Source organism: Onychostruthus taczanowskii, unplaced genomic scaffold, assembly GCF_017590055.1.
Source record: "Onychostruthus taczanowskii isolate IOZ18803 unplaced genomic scaffold, ASM1759005v1 scaffold167, whole genome shotgun sequence".
Taxonomy (NCBI): domain Eukaryota; kingdom Metazoa; phylum Chordata; class Aves; order Passeriformes; family Passeridae; genus Onychostruthus; species Onychostruthus taczanowskii.
Genome location: NW_024498873.1, coordinates 759,693 through 777,721, shown reverse-complemented (window position 1 = coordinate 777,721; position 18,029 = coordinate 759,693). Strand labels below are relative to the sequence as shown.

The 18,029-nt window shown below is 36.3% G+C and overlaps 1 protein-coding gene across 1 annotated transcript in view; it reads right to left on the bottom strand.

Annotated features, from left to right (window-relative positions):
* ROR2 (receptor tyrosine kinase like orphan receptor 2) overlaps positions 1–18,029 on the bottom strand; it is a 149,763-nt gene that overhangs the window by 25,986 nt on the left and 105,748 nt on the right. The window contains exons 3-4 of the mRNA XM_041399637.1: positions 8,164–8,451; positions 7,074–7,104 (exon numbers count right to left, since the gene is read on the bottom strand). Of these exons, the coding sequence (XP_041255571.1) occupies positions 7,074–7,104; positions 8,164–8,451 (319 nt within the window). The remainder of the gene's footprint in view (positions 1–7,073; positions 7,105–8,163; positions 8,452–18,029) is intronic.

Sequence of the window (18,029 nt, the reverse complement as noted above, 5' to 3'; positions counted from 1 at the left end):
ATGTTGGGGTCACACATTTACAAAGAGCTGTAAACTGGCTCTTTGCCATGTATTGCACAGCTTATGAGTCACACCTTACAGCCCGCCTGATATGACAGCCTAGCTTTTTTGGCTATCAAAAACCGAGCCACTACTCTGCAGAGTAGGAAGCAGGCTCTCTGAATACACAGAATTCATCAACTCCCTTAAATACTCATATGCAAGCTAAAGGTCTACGTTTTTGAAAAAGAACCCTTTGGAAAGAAAGTGTTTGTGTTGTTTGGGGTAGTGCATGCTTGTAGCCCTACACATAATGAATTACGTTCAGTACAATGCTTGAGCCAACATATTTGAAAGTATCTTGACAGTACTGCTAATAACAAGTGGGCAAGTGCTTCTGACATTTAACCCTAAGTTAGCTTAACTGTAAGAAATGTAACTAAATACTACTTCTTCCTAAGGTGTTTAGAAATCTTGCCCAAATACAGGTCAAATCCTGCAAGGTTGCTTTTTTGTCTCTGACATCAGTCTTTCTCAGTAAAGCAGTGCATCTGCATTACACTTTTTCACACTAATTCACACAAGGGCATTTGATTTATACAATAGCAAAAAGAAGGTAAAACTTTCATGAAGATTTATTTTTAATCACCTGTGCATATGCTTGGCTTCCTTTGTTTTTGGGGGAGGGGTCCTGAGCAACATGGATTATTGAGCATAACCAACTGAAGCAAACTATTACCATTTTTTTCTGCCTACGTATTCCCTGTAAATGTCTTTTTTCCTTCCTCTAAGAGAAAGGAAGAAAACCTACCACTTGTAATAGTTTCCCCAGATAACAAGTTGTAGAAACTTGTGTGTTCTCCAAGATGGTATGTATATTAGTTTAAACACACATCTGGCTTTTAAAATTTATCAACTTTGTAAGCACACTGAATTTCTACTTCTATCACTAAATAATATAAAATGCATTAGATTGTTCATCATTTATTTACTTGTGATTAGAAAGCATTTAAATGAAAGATTCAAGCTGAAGAAGCAATGTCATGTGGGAAGAGGCTGTGATTTGGAGTGGTGCAAAACAACCCAAAACAGTACTTCCACTGTTCTTTAACTCTGCCTTGAATTACACATATTCTGATGTTTAAAAAGAGGTGGGGGGAGAGGGGGAAGTATTTTTTTTAAATGCATGACTAACATTAAGATTAAAAAATTGGGGTTTATTACAAGAAAGACTGTCAGCTTCCTCTGAGTACACCCTACATCTCTGGGCACAATGGAGTATAAATTTTAGTTACATGTTAATTTGTGATGCCATAAACTTCTGAGCCTTTCTAGGCTGTATCCAACATAACTAGAGGAAAAACGGAAAAATTGCACTCTAAAATAGATAAGAGAGAAAAGATTTAGTGTAACCTTGGTTTTAGTTCTGTCCTTCCTCCAAATTTCCTGTTTTGGCCTGAAGGACTGTCAAAGGACATTTAAAATGATGAAGTCAAAAACAGATCTGAGATTGTGGATCAAAATCCCCTGAAAGGAGCCCCAAACCCACAGGAGGGTGAAATACGGCCTCCCCCTCAGCCTTGAGAGAAAAAAGGGAAACTGACACACAGGGGCTAGGAGGGAATTGCAGCATGTTTCAGCCAGATCCCCAAATTGGATTGTCAGGGAGTCAGGAAATCTGCCAAGACAAACACATGCTGTTTAATGTAGACCAGCCCAAGATAATCTGTGCCTCAGTTCCTCACTCATAAAAGAGGATAACATTTCAGGCTTTATGGGGAGAAGAACGTACCCGAAACACTTTGAAATAATCTGATCCCATAGCAAAAGAAGGCAAAAAATTCCCAAGATCTGCCATCTCCATTTGATGTACAAAACACGGACAGACAAAGGTTAAACAACTTGCTGCAATCACACACAGAGACAGGAGTACAGTCAGAAATTAAATCCAGACCTCTGAAATTACAGTCCTGTTTTAATCACAAAATTCTTTTTTTTTTCCTTGATTAAAACAGGAAATGAAAACACAAGTATGAGCTTATTCTGTAACTTCAACATATTACCACAAGCATCTTAAAAAAACATATAGTTCAAACATGGCTGTCTCAGCCACATGAATATTTTGATGAAACAAAAGGAGTGCATGTCATTCTGGACGAAGCACATCATCAAACACCTGGTCCTTATGGGCCTGAATAAACACTGTAACTTCTGAGTTGAAACAACCTAGTATTGTTTTAAAAAAACATCTGTTTATGTGAATTTTAAGATAATCTTGAATAATTTCCAAGATTAACAATGTTATCTGTGGCTAAACTACGTTGAGACCAAAGAAATTTGCCACACCACCTAAGGAAAAGAAGAAGATACAAGCAGTGTTGCTATTTGACTGTAAGGGAAGCATTTTTTTCTTAGTGTGATGTTAGAAACCTTTGGTTTGCTAAAGGGATTTGGCAAACCTATTTGCCAAAACTATTTTCCCTCTCAGCTACTGTCTTTTACCTGAAACACCGCAGTAAGGGGCTGGGAAGTGGCCTGAGGGTGAAGTGCTTTGATGATCCACTGTTTCCTATCTTCTTTCCCAAAATTTTATATTCTCTTTTCCATCTCGTAATTACATGAAGATTCATCACATGATGAAAATTAGTTTGTTCCCATCATAAAGATACACAAGTGCCCCTCACATCATGCAGAAATTTCCCTTTGAGGTCACAGAAAAGGTGTACTTTGGATATGTAGACCATGGAGAATAAATTGCTCAGGAACCCAACCTCCTCACTGGAGTTTTAATACAGCCACATTACTGGTATCATACATTCTGTTCCCACTGTTTGAAAGAACTGTTTTTTTCCTAACTGCAATTGCTTCACCAATTTTCTTCAATAGACCAAATCTTAAAAAAAATTACTGTTGTCCCAAACTACTTGAAAATCAGGCATAAGAACACGCAAATTTATTCTGAATAATTAATACCTCAAAAATTGCTCCACAAAGTAATGATTGTTTCTATTTAGTGGCAGTGTTTCTTCTCACTTATTCTTCATGAGCATTCAGCATACAGGCATCAAGGGTTGCAAACCCATAACTTATCTTAGTCAGAGTTCAATAAAACAGGGGCTTCTCAAAGTTTCTTGAAAAAAACAGTTCTTCTGCACAGGGCTCAGCTCCTGGCATCCTAAGCAGATTTCAGAAAGGTCACATGGGGAAAAGTGCAGCAGTGACAACAGAGATGTTTCCCATACACTTGGCAAGGGCAGAGCTTAGGGGAATTTCTTTCTGCCTGCATTCTATGTGCCTTCCACACTTCACAGAGGCCTCAGCAGATTTTCCAGAAGCCCTTAAGAGCCAGCAAACTGAATATTTGAATATAAGATATCTCTCAACCCAAGCCCCCTTCAAGATGGCACTATTGTAGTTAAACTGCTTCAAAACAGAAATTTGCCCAATGGGCAAAATTGAATCTCACCATTCAATTCAAAAGAAAAATACAGCAGACTAGAAAACATGCAGTCTTTTAGAATAATGTTAACTTCTAAGAACAACACTTCTAGAAGGAAAGACAACTGTTTCTGCCCTTCTGCTTTTAGACGCCGAGATATTAATGCCCACTGCTTTGTTTTAAATCATGGTAAAAAAAAATTCTCTTGTCTTTGTTAAACATTTCTTTTACATTCAGACACTTGTATCTTTCTGAACAGATAGGATGTCTCTCTTTTCAGAGGCAAAACTAAAAATACTAATGATGCAAAAGATAAAAGCATAATGCAGTGAGAGAAAGGACAGCTAAAGGGTTGTACTCTAATAATTAAACAACCCTTCAATAGCACAGTCCTCTGAACAGCAAAGGCTAATCAGAAATTATTTTTTGACCATGTTTTGATTTTATTTCTTTTGTAAATTAGTCTGAATTATCTATTAATATTTTTGATAATTTTAAGACTTTTGATAAATAAGATAGATTGTAATTCTCAATTTCTACAGAAAAATCCCTAGAAATTCTTAGATATGTGGATCTTAACAGAAAATAAAGGTGTCTCCAAATAATCCACAGCAATTTAAGACTATGTATTTGGTGGAAAGTTTTGACATTTAGATTTTTATGAAAACACCTCAACTTCATTACCTGAAGGTCAAGATGCTTTTTTGCACTGGCAAGTCTGACTGCATAACACACATTTTCTCTCTGGCAATCTTTAATTGCCAATTAATTCTAGGAATCCACAGCATGAACTGCATAAAAATACCTTGCTAGATGGTATCTACACAGGTAATGTTTCTTATCCCTTAATATCCAATAGGTATAATCTTAAACCAAGTTACAATGGTTTAATGTTTCAGGTTTCCACTGAAGCGTGTCTTTTTTGAAGCACTAATACCAGCAGTGATGGTTCTTGCTTGGATCAGTGTGAGGCTGCTCTGTGCAGACAGTGAATGGAAAGAGTCCTTTGTTCCATGAGAACTCCTTCCAAGCAATTAGGTACTCCTTTGCCTTTTTCCACCTTCTTTTCTGGCTTACAAAATGACCCACATGATTTTATACAAAATATTATATTTTTAAAAAATCATGGTCATTTTCTGAAAATAAAATAATTCTACCACAAATACATGGTATTTTATTTGAAGGACTGATTTTTTTAAAAACTGAAACAGAAGTAAGTATGCAATGAGGCAAAGATCTCTAATCCCTGAAAGCTCCTGGGCCTCATACGGTAAGACCCTCATGACTTCTCACTAGACCTTTGACCTGACCTCGTTTTTCTGAAGTTTCAGGTTTCTCTCCAATCTGGATATTAAAAAGAAAATAATCTACCAGCAGTGTACTCTTCACTTCACCTTTTAATGGCAGGTCCAGAACAATGATGGCACACTACTGCTTCTGATACCAATGGTACAAGACCCATTGTGAAGTATCATAAGCCAAATGTAAGGATTTAAAATTTTTTTTCCTAGTTATTTCTTTATTTTAACTTAGTTTTCCAAATCAGCAAATGTTGCATAGCAAAGCATTAAAAACCTAGGAAAATCTAGGATGAAGGATGTCTTAGGAACCCTAATTTACTTCCACTTGAGGAAGTCATGAAGTAATTCTCTTTTTCACTGTATCACTTGAAATGTTCAATTTATGTTGGTATTTGTGAAATATTAACAAGTTCATTCTCAGTACAGGAGAAGCACTTGGAAAATACTAGGGAAGCCAAAAGAAACAAAATTAATTACTTTTTCTATAACAGAAGTGAATCAATGTAAAACTTGGTTCCCAGGCTTATTGGTATGACATAGGCCAGAAAAGAAAGGCCAAGGAGAATGATAAGCAAGAAGGACAAACTGGTGCTAACTGATAGGAAGAAAAATGTGCTATCCAATGACTTCTTTGCCTCAGTCTTCACTGGCGGGCACCCTTTCCATTAAAGTCCTTGATTCTCTGTGTGGGTATGGTGGAGTGACGTCCCTCCCACTAAGTGAAGAGCAGATTTGGGATCATTTGTTGAAACTGAATAGCCCGAAGTCTATGGGACCTGATGAAATATATTCCAGAGTCCTGAGGGAACTGGCTGATGTTGTTGCCAAAACAATCTCATCATATAAGGCAGCCAGGCGAACTCCCTGGTGACTGAAGAAAAGGAAACATCCCTTCCATTTTTAAAAAGAGGAGAAAGGAAGATGTAAGGAACCACAGTCTGGTGAGCTTCACCTGTGTGCCTGGAAAAATCATGAAGCAGATTCTCCTAGAAGTTATCCCACAGCATGTAAAAGACAACAAACTGCCCCAAGGCAGCCAGCATGACTTTACTAAGGGCAAATTGTACCTACCTCATGAAGTTCTAAAAGATCAAGTGCCAAATGCTACACCAGGGTTGGGGAAATCCCAGACATGAACACAGATTGTGAGATCAAGCCACTGAGAACAGCCCTTTGAAGAAGGACTCAGGGGTTCTCATGGGTGAAAAGATGGAAGTGACCCAAAAATATGAGCTCTCAACCCTGAAGGACAATTGTATCCTGGACTGCATCCAAAGCAGGGCGAGGGAGGGGATTCTACCACTCCATATGGCCCTCATGAGACCCCATGTGGAATCCTAGGTCCAGCTCTGTCATCCTCAGCACAAAAAAGATGTGGACCTCTTAGAGTGGGTCCAGAGGAAGCCATGAAGGTGATGAGAGGGCTGGAGCACCTCTCTGTGAAGACCGGCTGAGAAAGCTGGGGTTGTTAAGCCTGGAGAAAGAAAAGGCTTTGGGGTGATCTCACTGCAGCCTTAAAAGGTTCTAATAAAAAGGAAGGAGGGGGATTTTTATACTGGGAGATAGTGCAGGACTAGGGGCGATGGCTTTAAACTGGAAAAGGGCAGGCTTAGATTAGACGTTAGAAAGAAATTCTTTACTCAGAGGGTGGTGAAGAGCTTGAACAGGTTGCTCTGAGAAGCTGTGGATACTTCAACCCTGGAAGTGTTCAAGGCCAGCCTGGATGGGACTTGGAACTACCTGATAAAGTGGTAGGTGTCCCTGCCCATGGCAGAAGGGCTGGAACTGGATGATTTTAAGGTCCCTTCCAATCCAGACCATTCTAGGATTCTTTTTTCATCCTTACAACTGAATCAGCAAGTTAACCCAGGTCTCTTGCAGAAATCACCAAACCACCACTCAAGTCAAAATCACACTAACAAACAGAGGCTTTTCCTAGCTACTCAACGACAGGATTCTAGTCTTGTTTTACCTGGCTCTTCAAGTTGTAATAATATAGCATGGGTAAATTTGCAACCACAGCAAGCTAAACAACTTACGCATTCATTTTTAACCACTCTTCTAGCCCACACTTGCCCCGTAAACAATTACTGTTCCAACATGACTGTGGTAATTTGCTTGTTCAAAACAAGAAATAAGCAAGCAGAAGTTGCTCAAGAATAGTAAATCAAATCAAAACCCAATGTAGCCTCTGTCTAAAAATGTTGCATCCACTCTTGAGAGTTTTTGGTCAAATTAGATACTTTTAGCAAAAACACTGTGGTTGCAGGCAGCGTTTACTGAGTTTATGAACTAAATTCCAACAGAACAAAAATAGTCAGAGCACATTAAGTAACTTTTCAAAGAGTACTTACTGAAGATTGTGATTTGGGCTGTTTGTTGGACCTGCAAACATAAAACAAACAAGTATTGCTGACAAGTTTAGCTCAAGGACAACATCATAAAAAAAGTCAATAGCAATCTAAAGGAAATTGTCTCTTTAAGGAAGGTTTATCTCAAGATCCAAACAAAACCCTCTGCATTCCTGAACATAATCATATACTGTTATTTTCAAAGCCACAAATAAAAATCACATGAATCTACTGTATGCTCCTGCAGCAACTTGAATGGACTTAGTTTTTTATATAAAATATTTTCCACCATAAAGACACCGGTAGTTAGACAAGGTGTTATTTTAACACATCCCTTACCTTTTAATAAGCCCCAACTGTACCTTACTATCAGAATTTAGGATGTGGCAAGGGGATGACCAACTTTTGTCACAGCAGAAGCAAGGGTCAATAACTCAACACTTCAATACTGAACCACTACAAACTAAACTGTGAAATCCATTATTCACATTACAAAATAAGGAAAAAATTTTAGAAAAATACGTCAAGAATTTTTTCTCCCATTGCTCCAAAGGCAAGCTAAATAAAAGCTTGGTTCTGGATTGGACTATTAAATCTCTAAAATGTAATATAAGCACTTGTTCAAAGGTGTGGTGTACCTTCACATGTCAAAACACAGAATCTGAGGCCACACTCCACATAGCAGTGGAGAACTAATATTCACAAGGATGGGCCCAGAATTATGAATATGACACCGAAAACCACTTCTCATTCTTCTCATCAGTTTTTGTTTTTTTTCACAGACTGAGTTCAGCAGCAGAGTGAAAACTCCAGGCAATGAAATGTTACCTTTTTGTACTTTTTAATTTTTTTTTTTCCTCTGTGTATTTACAGACCTCTACATCTGTATTTACTTTCTTTTATTACCACTAAAGGGGTATCAAGTTCAACTGAGAAGTTCTGTGCTGGGAGATAGGCCCCAGGCACTGACTTTATTTTCTTTTGTGTTGAGAATTTTTCTTAAAACGTTACATTCATTTCTCATTATGCTATGGCTAAAACTAATACCTAGTCTATAAAGCAGTCTGAGTAGTCATAAAAGCCAGGAACTCACCAAGCCTGACAAACAAAACTCCTGTTGCAGTTATTGTCTTCATCCCATTTGAAGCCACGCACTGGTAGTATCCTGTGTCTGTGGTATCCAGATCCTGGATTCTTAGACGTGAACCATAATCTGTTTTTCTGATGATGATCCGTCTTGGCTCCTGAACCACTGGAGCATCATTTTTTAGCCATCTGACATTCGGAGATGGATTTCCTGCTACCTTGCAGTGGAGGATTGCTGTTTGCCCCTGGACTACAGTGATATTGTTTACTGGTTCCAAGAAGGTCAGGAAATAACCTAAGAGGATAAAATGTCATAAAAGATCAAACTTTACTTGGGTTGAGGTAAAAGCCTGCTCAAAGGTACTTTTTTAAAGAGAAAACCTTGGAAACAATTTCAGTTTTCTTTCAAGATTAAAAAAATGCCATTCACTGTCCTAAGAACACCACAGCATCATACTCCAATTTATGTTTCGCTGCTGACTTCATGCTTGTGTGCAGGTAGGTATGCAGATTCGAAGGTCAATCATTAATTGATACTATTACATTCCTAACTGTATCTGAAGCACTCTGAACTATCTATCTGACTTTTTCTACGTCTGGCATGCTAAAATACTAACATCCTAGTGCTGTTCTGTTCCAATATACCCTTGCTCCATTAAAGATTAATCCCAATTGTAACTATATTGGGCTATCATTGTGATTTAACCACATAATCTTACATGATCACAGATTTGTCTCAAAAAGAACTACAACTGGAAAAGTTACTTTTAGATATTAATTTGACTTGTCAGTTACTCAACAAAATCTTAAAATTAGGCTGATTGGACAGGTTTATATTATAATAAGTTTTCAAGATGCTATGTCTCACACTCAGTTTAAAGAAATAATGTCTCAATTGCAGAAGTAACCTGTGATACAGAGGGGACCCATAAGGTGATTATAGATGGACATTTTGTACATCAAGTCAAAATATATGGTCAAGGAAATATCTGTATGGATATTGTGCAATAACATTTTGTAGTTATTTTGTAAGAGAAAACTACAAGTCCTAATTTGTGGTTTGTTAAAAAAGCAAAGGGCTTGTCAAGGCTGCATTGGTGATCTCTATCAACTGAGCCAAGGCAGTGCCATGCAGTCAAGTGGGCATTCATGGCTGAGAAAATCACCTCTTACTAGAAAAAAAAGAAAGAAAAAAAAAAAAAAAAAAAAAAAAAAGAACACTGTCAAAACCTGACAATCAAATCTTTTGTATGTTATTATTTAGAAATTTAATTTGGTGTTAGGGGTTCTGCAACTGATCAACTGATACATATCACAAACTGAAAGCTTGACAAAATTCCACTGTAACTCCACTTTGTGGAACTCCATTACTGTGTTCAGTAATTCCACTGAAACAATAATGTTGTTATATTACCTTACAAAACAGGTAAGAACAGTACCCAGCTGTCATGGTCATGTGTTTGTTCTAGTGAATTTAGACCCTCTAGACATAAAGTATCACAAATTCAAATGACATTATATTTTTATGGCAGATGGATGCAATTATCAAACAATTTTGATGGATGCCCACATGTAGACCTTTGCTATCACTCACGTTGTTTTGCATCTGTTTAATTAAGTAATAGCAGATTATTGTACACAAATCCAACAATAGTAAAGCAATGGTCTATATTGACAGTCTAATTGCTGAAATATCTTAAGAAAATTGATGCTCTGCTTTGATTTGTATTTGACAGGGCTATGAAAATCAGTTCCTCTATAATAGCTAAGTGTAACATTGGAGAAGGGAGCAGTAGAAACATCAGAATATAATAAATGCAGGAGCCAGATATTGCTGGAAAACTGGGTTTTCCTATGTATTACATTGTTCTCTACCACTGGCCTTTCAAAATAAATCCTGCTATAATGAATAATATACAACACAGGCAAGTGCAAATTTAGTTAGTCACTACATAGAAAATCAATAGAATAAGTCTAAATAGAAAATAAAATAAATACGAGTATATAAAATCTCCACACAATATGGGAAATTATTTTATCCTTTTTTGTCATAAAATAACAAATTATTGTTTATGTAATTTTATATTAGTTGTCCCTATTTTTAATTTAAAACCTTTAGCAGACTTCAAAACATTCTGACAGAACACAAACAATATCTGTTTTCAAATAACTTATATAAAAGGGAGAAAAACTATATTAATGCTTTCAGTAATGTCACAACACAACAATGTAATTTGTTATGTTTTCCAGTTACATTTCATAGCTGAAAAAATAGAAATACTATGATGACATTCTGGCAGGGAAAACAAAACCAGTAAATTTACTTCCTGATATAGTCAACTGAATCCATTGATTAAAACTTCTCTTTAAGCCAACATTTTACACATATAAGCATTTCTAGCAGCATGAAAGAAAGCATGATCAGTCCTACCACAAGTTAGAAAATGATTTTCGATGGCTACTTCACTCATAGGTTGTTACTTAGAGACTTATTTAACCACTTTTTCATAATGTGTATGCAGTTTATTCTCACGGGCACCACTGAGATACTGGGCAGCATCCATAGGGGTGTTACCTAGCAGAGACAGAGATACCATAACCCCAATCTACTCAGTGCCTATCAGGCCACACTTGGAATACTATTTCCAGTTCTGATCCGCAAAATTCAAAAATAACACAGAAAGACATGAGAGGGTTCAAAAGAGAGCTACCAATGTCATCAAAGGGCTAGACATGATGTTCTATGAGGAAAGACTTGAAGCAGTTAAGTCTTTTTCCCTGGAGAAGAACAGATAGGGGGGCATCACCACAGTCTTTCAGTACCTAAAAGGCACCAACAAAAAGAACGGAGACACTCGTCACAAGGAGCTACACGGAGAAGACAAGGGGCAATAAGTGAAAGTAGCCAGGAAATGTGTCATTTCAATAGAAAAAAGACATTTTTTGCAGAGAGAACAAGCATTCCCTGGAAAATGACCTGCCTAGAGATGTGGCAGGGTCCTCATCGCTGGAGTTTTTAAGATGAGATTGGACAGAGTACTACATCACCTTGTCTAAGACTTCTTTCCCCAGAAATGCTGGATTCGATGATCTTTTGAGGTGCCTCCCAGGCTGGAATGTTCTGTATTTCTGTGGGTCTCTGGTACAGCAATCACGGGGACAGGCTGAATGAGCTCGTACAAGAGAGGCAAAATAGACTGTATAAAACCTTTATTGCAAAGAAGCTGGGCCTCTTCCAGCATGAAGCCAGCACAGAGGTAGGTTCATCTGGCTCAGAGATGCTCCTGGTACCCAAGAAATGAAAGAAGCAGAGATCTGTCGAAAAGGTGAGGCCAATTCAAGTCCTGTAAGATGACAGACAGGGATTGTGGTTTGTCTGGCTCTCTAATATATTTTTTGCTCTTCACATGCAAGTACATGAGAGGGCTACATTATATTTGTGCCATTGGTCAGCTTATACCTTGCTCAAACCCCTATCACTATTTTACTTTTTCTGATTTAAAATCAGCTGGGTGGAGTCCTCTTTTTGAGATAGTAATGGATATTAAATTCAAATATATTTGGATGAAAACAGATAGTAAATTTACTCGTTAGGACTTAATAACTCAGGATTAAATCCATGTTAGAACTTCCTGTTTTACTAATTAAAACAGAACTACTGCAGGAAATAATTAGATCCATATATTTGAAACCAAAATATTTCATATGAACCTGTGAATCTGATCCTAATAATAACGAGAACAAAACTATTACCATGGAAAGCAATGCCAAAGATTTATGGGTTAATTCAGATCCAGTGCAATTAGACAGACTTCGCCTGAAGTCAGCGTCACTGCATCTATTTCCTGCAGGTCAAAAGTAGGCTTTAGTTCATCATTACCCTTGCCAATTTTACAGGTATTTTCTCCAGTGTTTTATATTACCTTGTTATTACAAACCAAGTAATAAATATTTTAACCTAACAAACTTCAAAGCATTTGTGTTTTCCCAAGTTTTCCGAGCAGCCTAAGAGCAGCAGGGCAGCTCAGGGCCTGTTCTCTGCCTCTGTCCACTCTGAACTGCACCCTCTCTATTTGCTGGTTTCATTTCCTCTTTGAGAAGTGATGTTTATGTACTCACTGATTCTGAAGTATTTCTATGACAGAGAGGGCAGGCATTTGTTGAGCTGCTCTGTTATTTGGTGTCCACTTTAGATAACCCATAATTGCAATTCTTTCAAACAAAGTGGAAAATTTAACCAACCATGTTTTAAAGAATATTTTCTTTATTTAATTTCTGTGGTGATAATCAGCAGTTACTTTTTTGGTAATGTACGTCACACCACAAACACAGTGTAGATGCCAGTTTGATGGAATGCTTTAGGGGAAAAAACAAATTTTCCCAGGATAGATTAGGACCTCAACAATGTCCAAAGCAATTTTTTTCCCAGTGTAGTTCTCCTTCTGTCTTAGTAAATCTTAATTTCAACAGGCACAAAGGAAAATGCCAGAACTTGTATTTAACTGGGGTCCTGTATTTTGTGTTAAGAATTAGTCAAGCAGAATTTTTAAAAGTTGGAACAGAACTGTTAATCTGTTTTAATAATAACATAATTTTGAAATAGAGAATAAATACTCTATATAAAATATTTTGTTCCAGTTACATATTGCCAAACCTGTGAATGTCCTATTGTAAATTTCATATTATAAAGATTTATATTTTATTTGGGAGATGGATAACAAATATAATTTCTTTTAAAAATACAAGTAAAATGTCCAGAAATTTCCTGTGTTGTGAAATTAATATTGTTATATAATGGTTTTTATACTCTGGCTTGCTTCCAAAGGTCATTGAAATGAAGGCAAATGCTTCCTTTGCCTTCAGTGATCTTTGGCTTGGTTCAACTATGTCAAAAGAAAAACCTATCTGGTAGATATTTCTGCATTTCCTGCAGGCAAAAATGCTGTAAATTAAATTTCTCTTTCATTATGGTTTCCAACATAGTCTGCAACCAGTACTAGTATTTATTTTGCTTGAACAGATTAAAAACTGTTCTGTCAAGAAGCTATGAGAGGACAATGCAACTTAATCTATATATTATGTTTTGCTATCATTCTATGTACTCTATGAATAACATAGCTTAGGGAAATGGTTGACATGAATTCCAGCAAAACTCTTTCATATTTGGAAAACCTTTGTTAGGTTGCCAGTACTTCATATTTTTAAGTGGAATAAATTTGATATAAATATATCAAACAGAATCCTAAAGCAAATCAACATTAAGATGACAGGTCTATTATTCACATTTTGGCAAGACTATAAAAATAAGCTTTTCCAGAGTGTGTCAAATCATTGTCAAGATATGCACAAGAATAGATACTAAACTAAAAACCTAAAGGGTGCAACTATCACTAAGACCTTACATGCATATTATATTTCTTAGTTTTATTTACATTATTCTGGCACTTACATGTCCAAGTTATTGGCTCAAACCATATGTGTTATTCTTGGCATAAACACAATATAAAACGATTGTTCTGCTTTTGTTATTTTAAGATCTTAGCTGTGATTTTGAGGTTCATTCTAAAAAAAAATATTTTAAGACTCCTTAGTTACTTTAGATCATGTAAATTCTGGCTTAATTGTTTGTAATTCAGGTTTTAGTTCCTGTTCATGTTTTATTGCTTTTACTATTTTCTTTTTTATGTGATTTTAAAAACAATTATGCATTTGTAATTTTAAAACAAGCTTCAGTATGGCAACCATGAATACAACTTAGTGATAATTTTTTAACCCTTTTTATTACAGAACTCCAAATCATTTATAAATATTGAAGTCTCATGAGATGGGATGATACCATCACAATTATTTCCCAAAAGCACAAAGCAGAGCACGGGAACTCTAAATGACTTGACAATTTACACATAGATAGTCAGTATCGATGATACTACACTGAGAGTCACATCTTTCTGTATCTCTGAGATAATGACACTCTGAGATAATTATCCACTCTGGCTCCTATCCAAGTGAATTCACCTTTCTTTCTGCACTGCACAAGAAACACAAGCACTGAATATCCAGTTTTGGAGAAAAAGAAAGGAAAATTTGATTCATAAATGGCTAGCTACATGAAGATTCAACAGTCTTTTCAGAGCAAGTAGTAATAATTGTATATATATATATATATTTAACTGACTTTATGCAACAGTCAAAAAAGCCCATAAAGCAATCTGTTTGGTATTACAGAACACATCACAGTTTACAAGAGTCTCAGCTTGAGATACTCAGAATTTAGAATCACCTGTTCAAAAAAAAGGGGCAAATATCTTTCTTTTCTGCATAACTGCATAAATTTAAACCATTTTCAGATTCATGGAATAAAAAATTTCCAGTGTTTAAAACCCCTATGAAAATATGTATATTAAGATTTGTGCAAAAAGCAATGTGGGATTTTTTTTCCCTAAACTATCTTACTTTTTCTTTCTTTAATGCCTTCCCAGATTTTTTCATTTGTGTCTTCAAATAATCTTTTTTTCTTAGGTACAAAGGAAAGAGCATGATCTTTCTCACCACAACTCTTTCAAATGGCAAATTTCTGCTCTGACATTTTAAGACTAATATAAACTTATATCCAACACAAAAGGGATTGGGGACAATATTGTGAGTAATTAAACTAGTGATATTTCCATCATAAGCAAAGTCACATTTTCCCACAATAAGACATAATTTTTCACCTAGGATGCATACTTTGGCTTACGGAATGCTGAGGAAGACACCAGTGTTCCAAAACTTCCTGTGTTATTAACATGGTACTAAGCATAAAGTGTTCACAAAATTGACAGGTAATCTATAAAGAATATCCAAGAGACAGGGAGTTTCCTAGGCTCATAAAAGAACTGAAGACAGTAATAAGAGAAAATGCATGTGAAAGTTGCTGAAATACAAATTATGTCTTTCTAGAGGTGTGTATGACAACACTGAGCTTAGGGGACATCAATGGCACCGCAACATCTTGGCAGGTGCTAGGAATCCAGTAAAGTGACTCCTTCCACAAGTAAATCAGAATTCCAAATAAACTGAGAAACACCAGCCTGCTAAGGAGGGTAGACTGAAGCCTAAGACTCACGATTTCTTGCACAGAACATTTTCCTAAATAGAAACCAGTCTCCCCAGTTATTCATCCTCTGTTTTATTTAATCTTGATACGAAGATGAGTGATTTACAATTTATTTTGAGTCACGTTAGAAAATGGAAGGGATGTTGGCAGACCTCCCAAAATACACATGAATGGCTAAGGAAACTACACTATTATATACTGCCACATAATATTTCAGATGAAATGATACCTTTACAGCCTAATTTAATCCAATTTGCATCTCATCCTTCATCCTATTTTTTTATCTCAATGTACAAAAACCCATCCAGAAACATGTAAAATAAGTTGATTTGGTTCACGTTCTCCTGAAATGTCCTGAGGAACAAGGAACGAACAACTGCCAATCTAGGAATGAAGCAGAATTAGCTTTGAAACACTGTCACAATGCGCACATTGTGCTGTCCTCTGAAATCAGTGGGTTTGAGGACCCAGTGAGAGTATGTTAGATCATTTGTGCAAAGGAGAAAGACACCAAGTAAGGCTTACTTGAACATAAAACTGGGGAAACTATCGACTTCACAAAGACTGACTGGACTGAGAGGAGACGGACTGTGCTCCAATGTTTTACTTTTATTCCAAAGCAGACCTAAGTTCTTGCACAGCAAACGCTCACTGCTCTGCACTGGTTTTCAGCGAAACGTTGCTCAGACACAGTGCTTTTTAATCATTCAGGTGCTCATTTAAAGGAAACAAGGGAAAATAAATTCTCCTCAAAGGCCTAGCCAAGCTATTGTCCCCTCTCATCAACTATCAGAAGGCTAGCTTCACTTGTGGGAAGAGATTGCAACATTTTTATTTACAATAAAATATTAACAATATTGTTTTTATTAACAATACCTTCCTTAAACTGGTTTTGTCATTGGAGACAGAATCATTTCACAGGACTTCTGGAAGATTCTAGAGAAGAGGATGACTAATACATTTGGTACTTTTAAAGTGGCTTTTAATTTGGGTATTATTACAGCTGGTTATTTATCTCCATGCCTGTTTTGGGTCTACTCAAAAAATAAGAAAAATTTTTTAAATGGGAGGTTTCAAGCAAATCAAAATAACTAAAGATTTCTGAAGGAAGGAAGGAAGAAGGTTGATGTGATGGAAGGGCTTAAGAACTGTTTCTAATGATCTCAACAGTATGCCCAAACTTTGAAGTAGAAGTGTCCATTGGTTTTTTGTAACAAAACCTGATATCTTACTATGACACAGAAACACCTGAGATAACATTCCAAAAAGTTTTGCTTCTATGGAGAATTTTGTGCCCACATTAAAAAAAAAAAAAGGGAGCAAATGAGACCATTTCCAAGCTAGGTATGCTGGAAACTAGCAGCTGATTCTATACCAGTGAATAACTTAAGAACCCGGGGCTCTTTTTCTTCTTCCTTATTCTTTTTCTGAAGGAAATATACAGTTCTTACGGTGTAGTAATGTTTGAGATGTGATTAATTACTTCCTCAGACAGATATTGCCTGTGGCTCTGCAAAGGAAGGAAGGAAGCAACTGGAACTCCTTTTTCAGCAAGAAATTAACCAAGCACTGGCACATGAAAAAAAAAAAAAAAAAAACACAACAAAAAAACCAAACAAACAAAAAAACAACCCACAACACCAAAAAACCCCTCTTTTATGTCTGTAGCCTTAAAAGCTCAAACATAACAAAAGAGAGAAGTGGGACCAACTTGCCAGGCAAACAAGCCTATCAGATGCAGTTAAAAATTAAACATGGCCCTTTTTCATCAAAAGTAGTGTGTACTTCAGTGTGAATAAAACAACTGGTAGTAATACAGTGCTACTGACAGGAAATTACTACTACAAACTTATTTTTCCCAGAATAAATGTCAAATTATAAACTTCTAAAATATTTCACCAGCTTCAGAAAGTAGCAAAGAGTTGAGAAATGGAGTATACTATGTCTTCTTTCCAAATAGGAGGGACTTAGTCCCATGCTGGTGATCAGTAGCAAGGTAGTTACATATGCAAGCAGAAAAACATCTTTGTTTTACTGACTTATGGACAAAATTTGTAGGAAGATTACTTTAAAAACCTCATAATATGCACAGTTGGGTAAGAAATGTAACTAATATTTAGGAAGACAATAAGGATTTGATAACCTTGGATATCTATGAGAAGAGAAACTATATCCAAAGTATTCCCAAAATTCATGTTCCTCTGAAAGACAAACTGCAAGAACATCTGTTCAATACCACAGCTCTGTAGACTTCAACATGTGCTCATTAATGAAGCTGACATTATTATCTGACACTTCTCTTTAGCATAAGAGTTGACCACAGCAATGCATCCATAAAAAGATAAATTGAGTACACAGTTGAAAAAAATATTTTTCTTCAGGTAGAATGTCCTGCTTTAGAAAGCTGCACCAAATTGCAATTGGAAGCACAATTTGCAGTAAATATGTGCATCTTCAGATCCAAGAATAGCATTTGTATCTATAGTTTTAAGTGGTAAAGTCACAAAATTTATGTTAACTAATAAATTACTAGAAATCCTGACACTACAGTCACTTTGAAAAGCCAAAGCATTAATTCTCAGAGCTGCTTAAAAAGTATGTATTCTTGTCTTGTAATGGGCTAGATTTAATTTCCTCAAACTAAAGACACCTATACTTAACATTTAGCTGGAGATACTAAATGTGGCACTGTACAAAGTTAAATCAATTACATGGCAACAATTTGAAATAAAATATGCTAGGAAGGTAATAACAGCACACTGTGTTTGGATCAAACA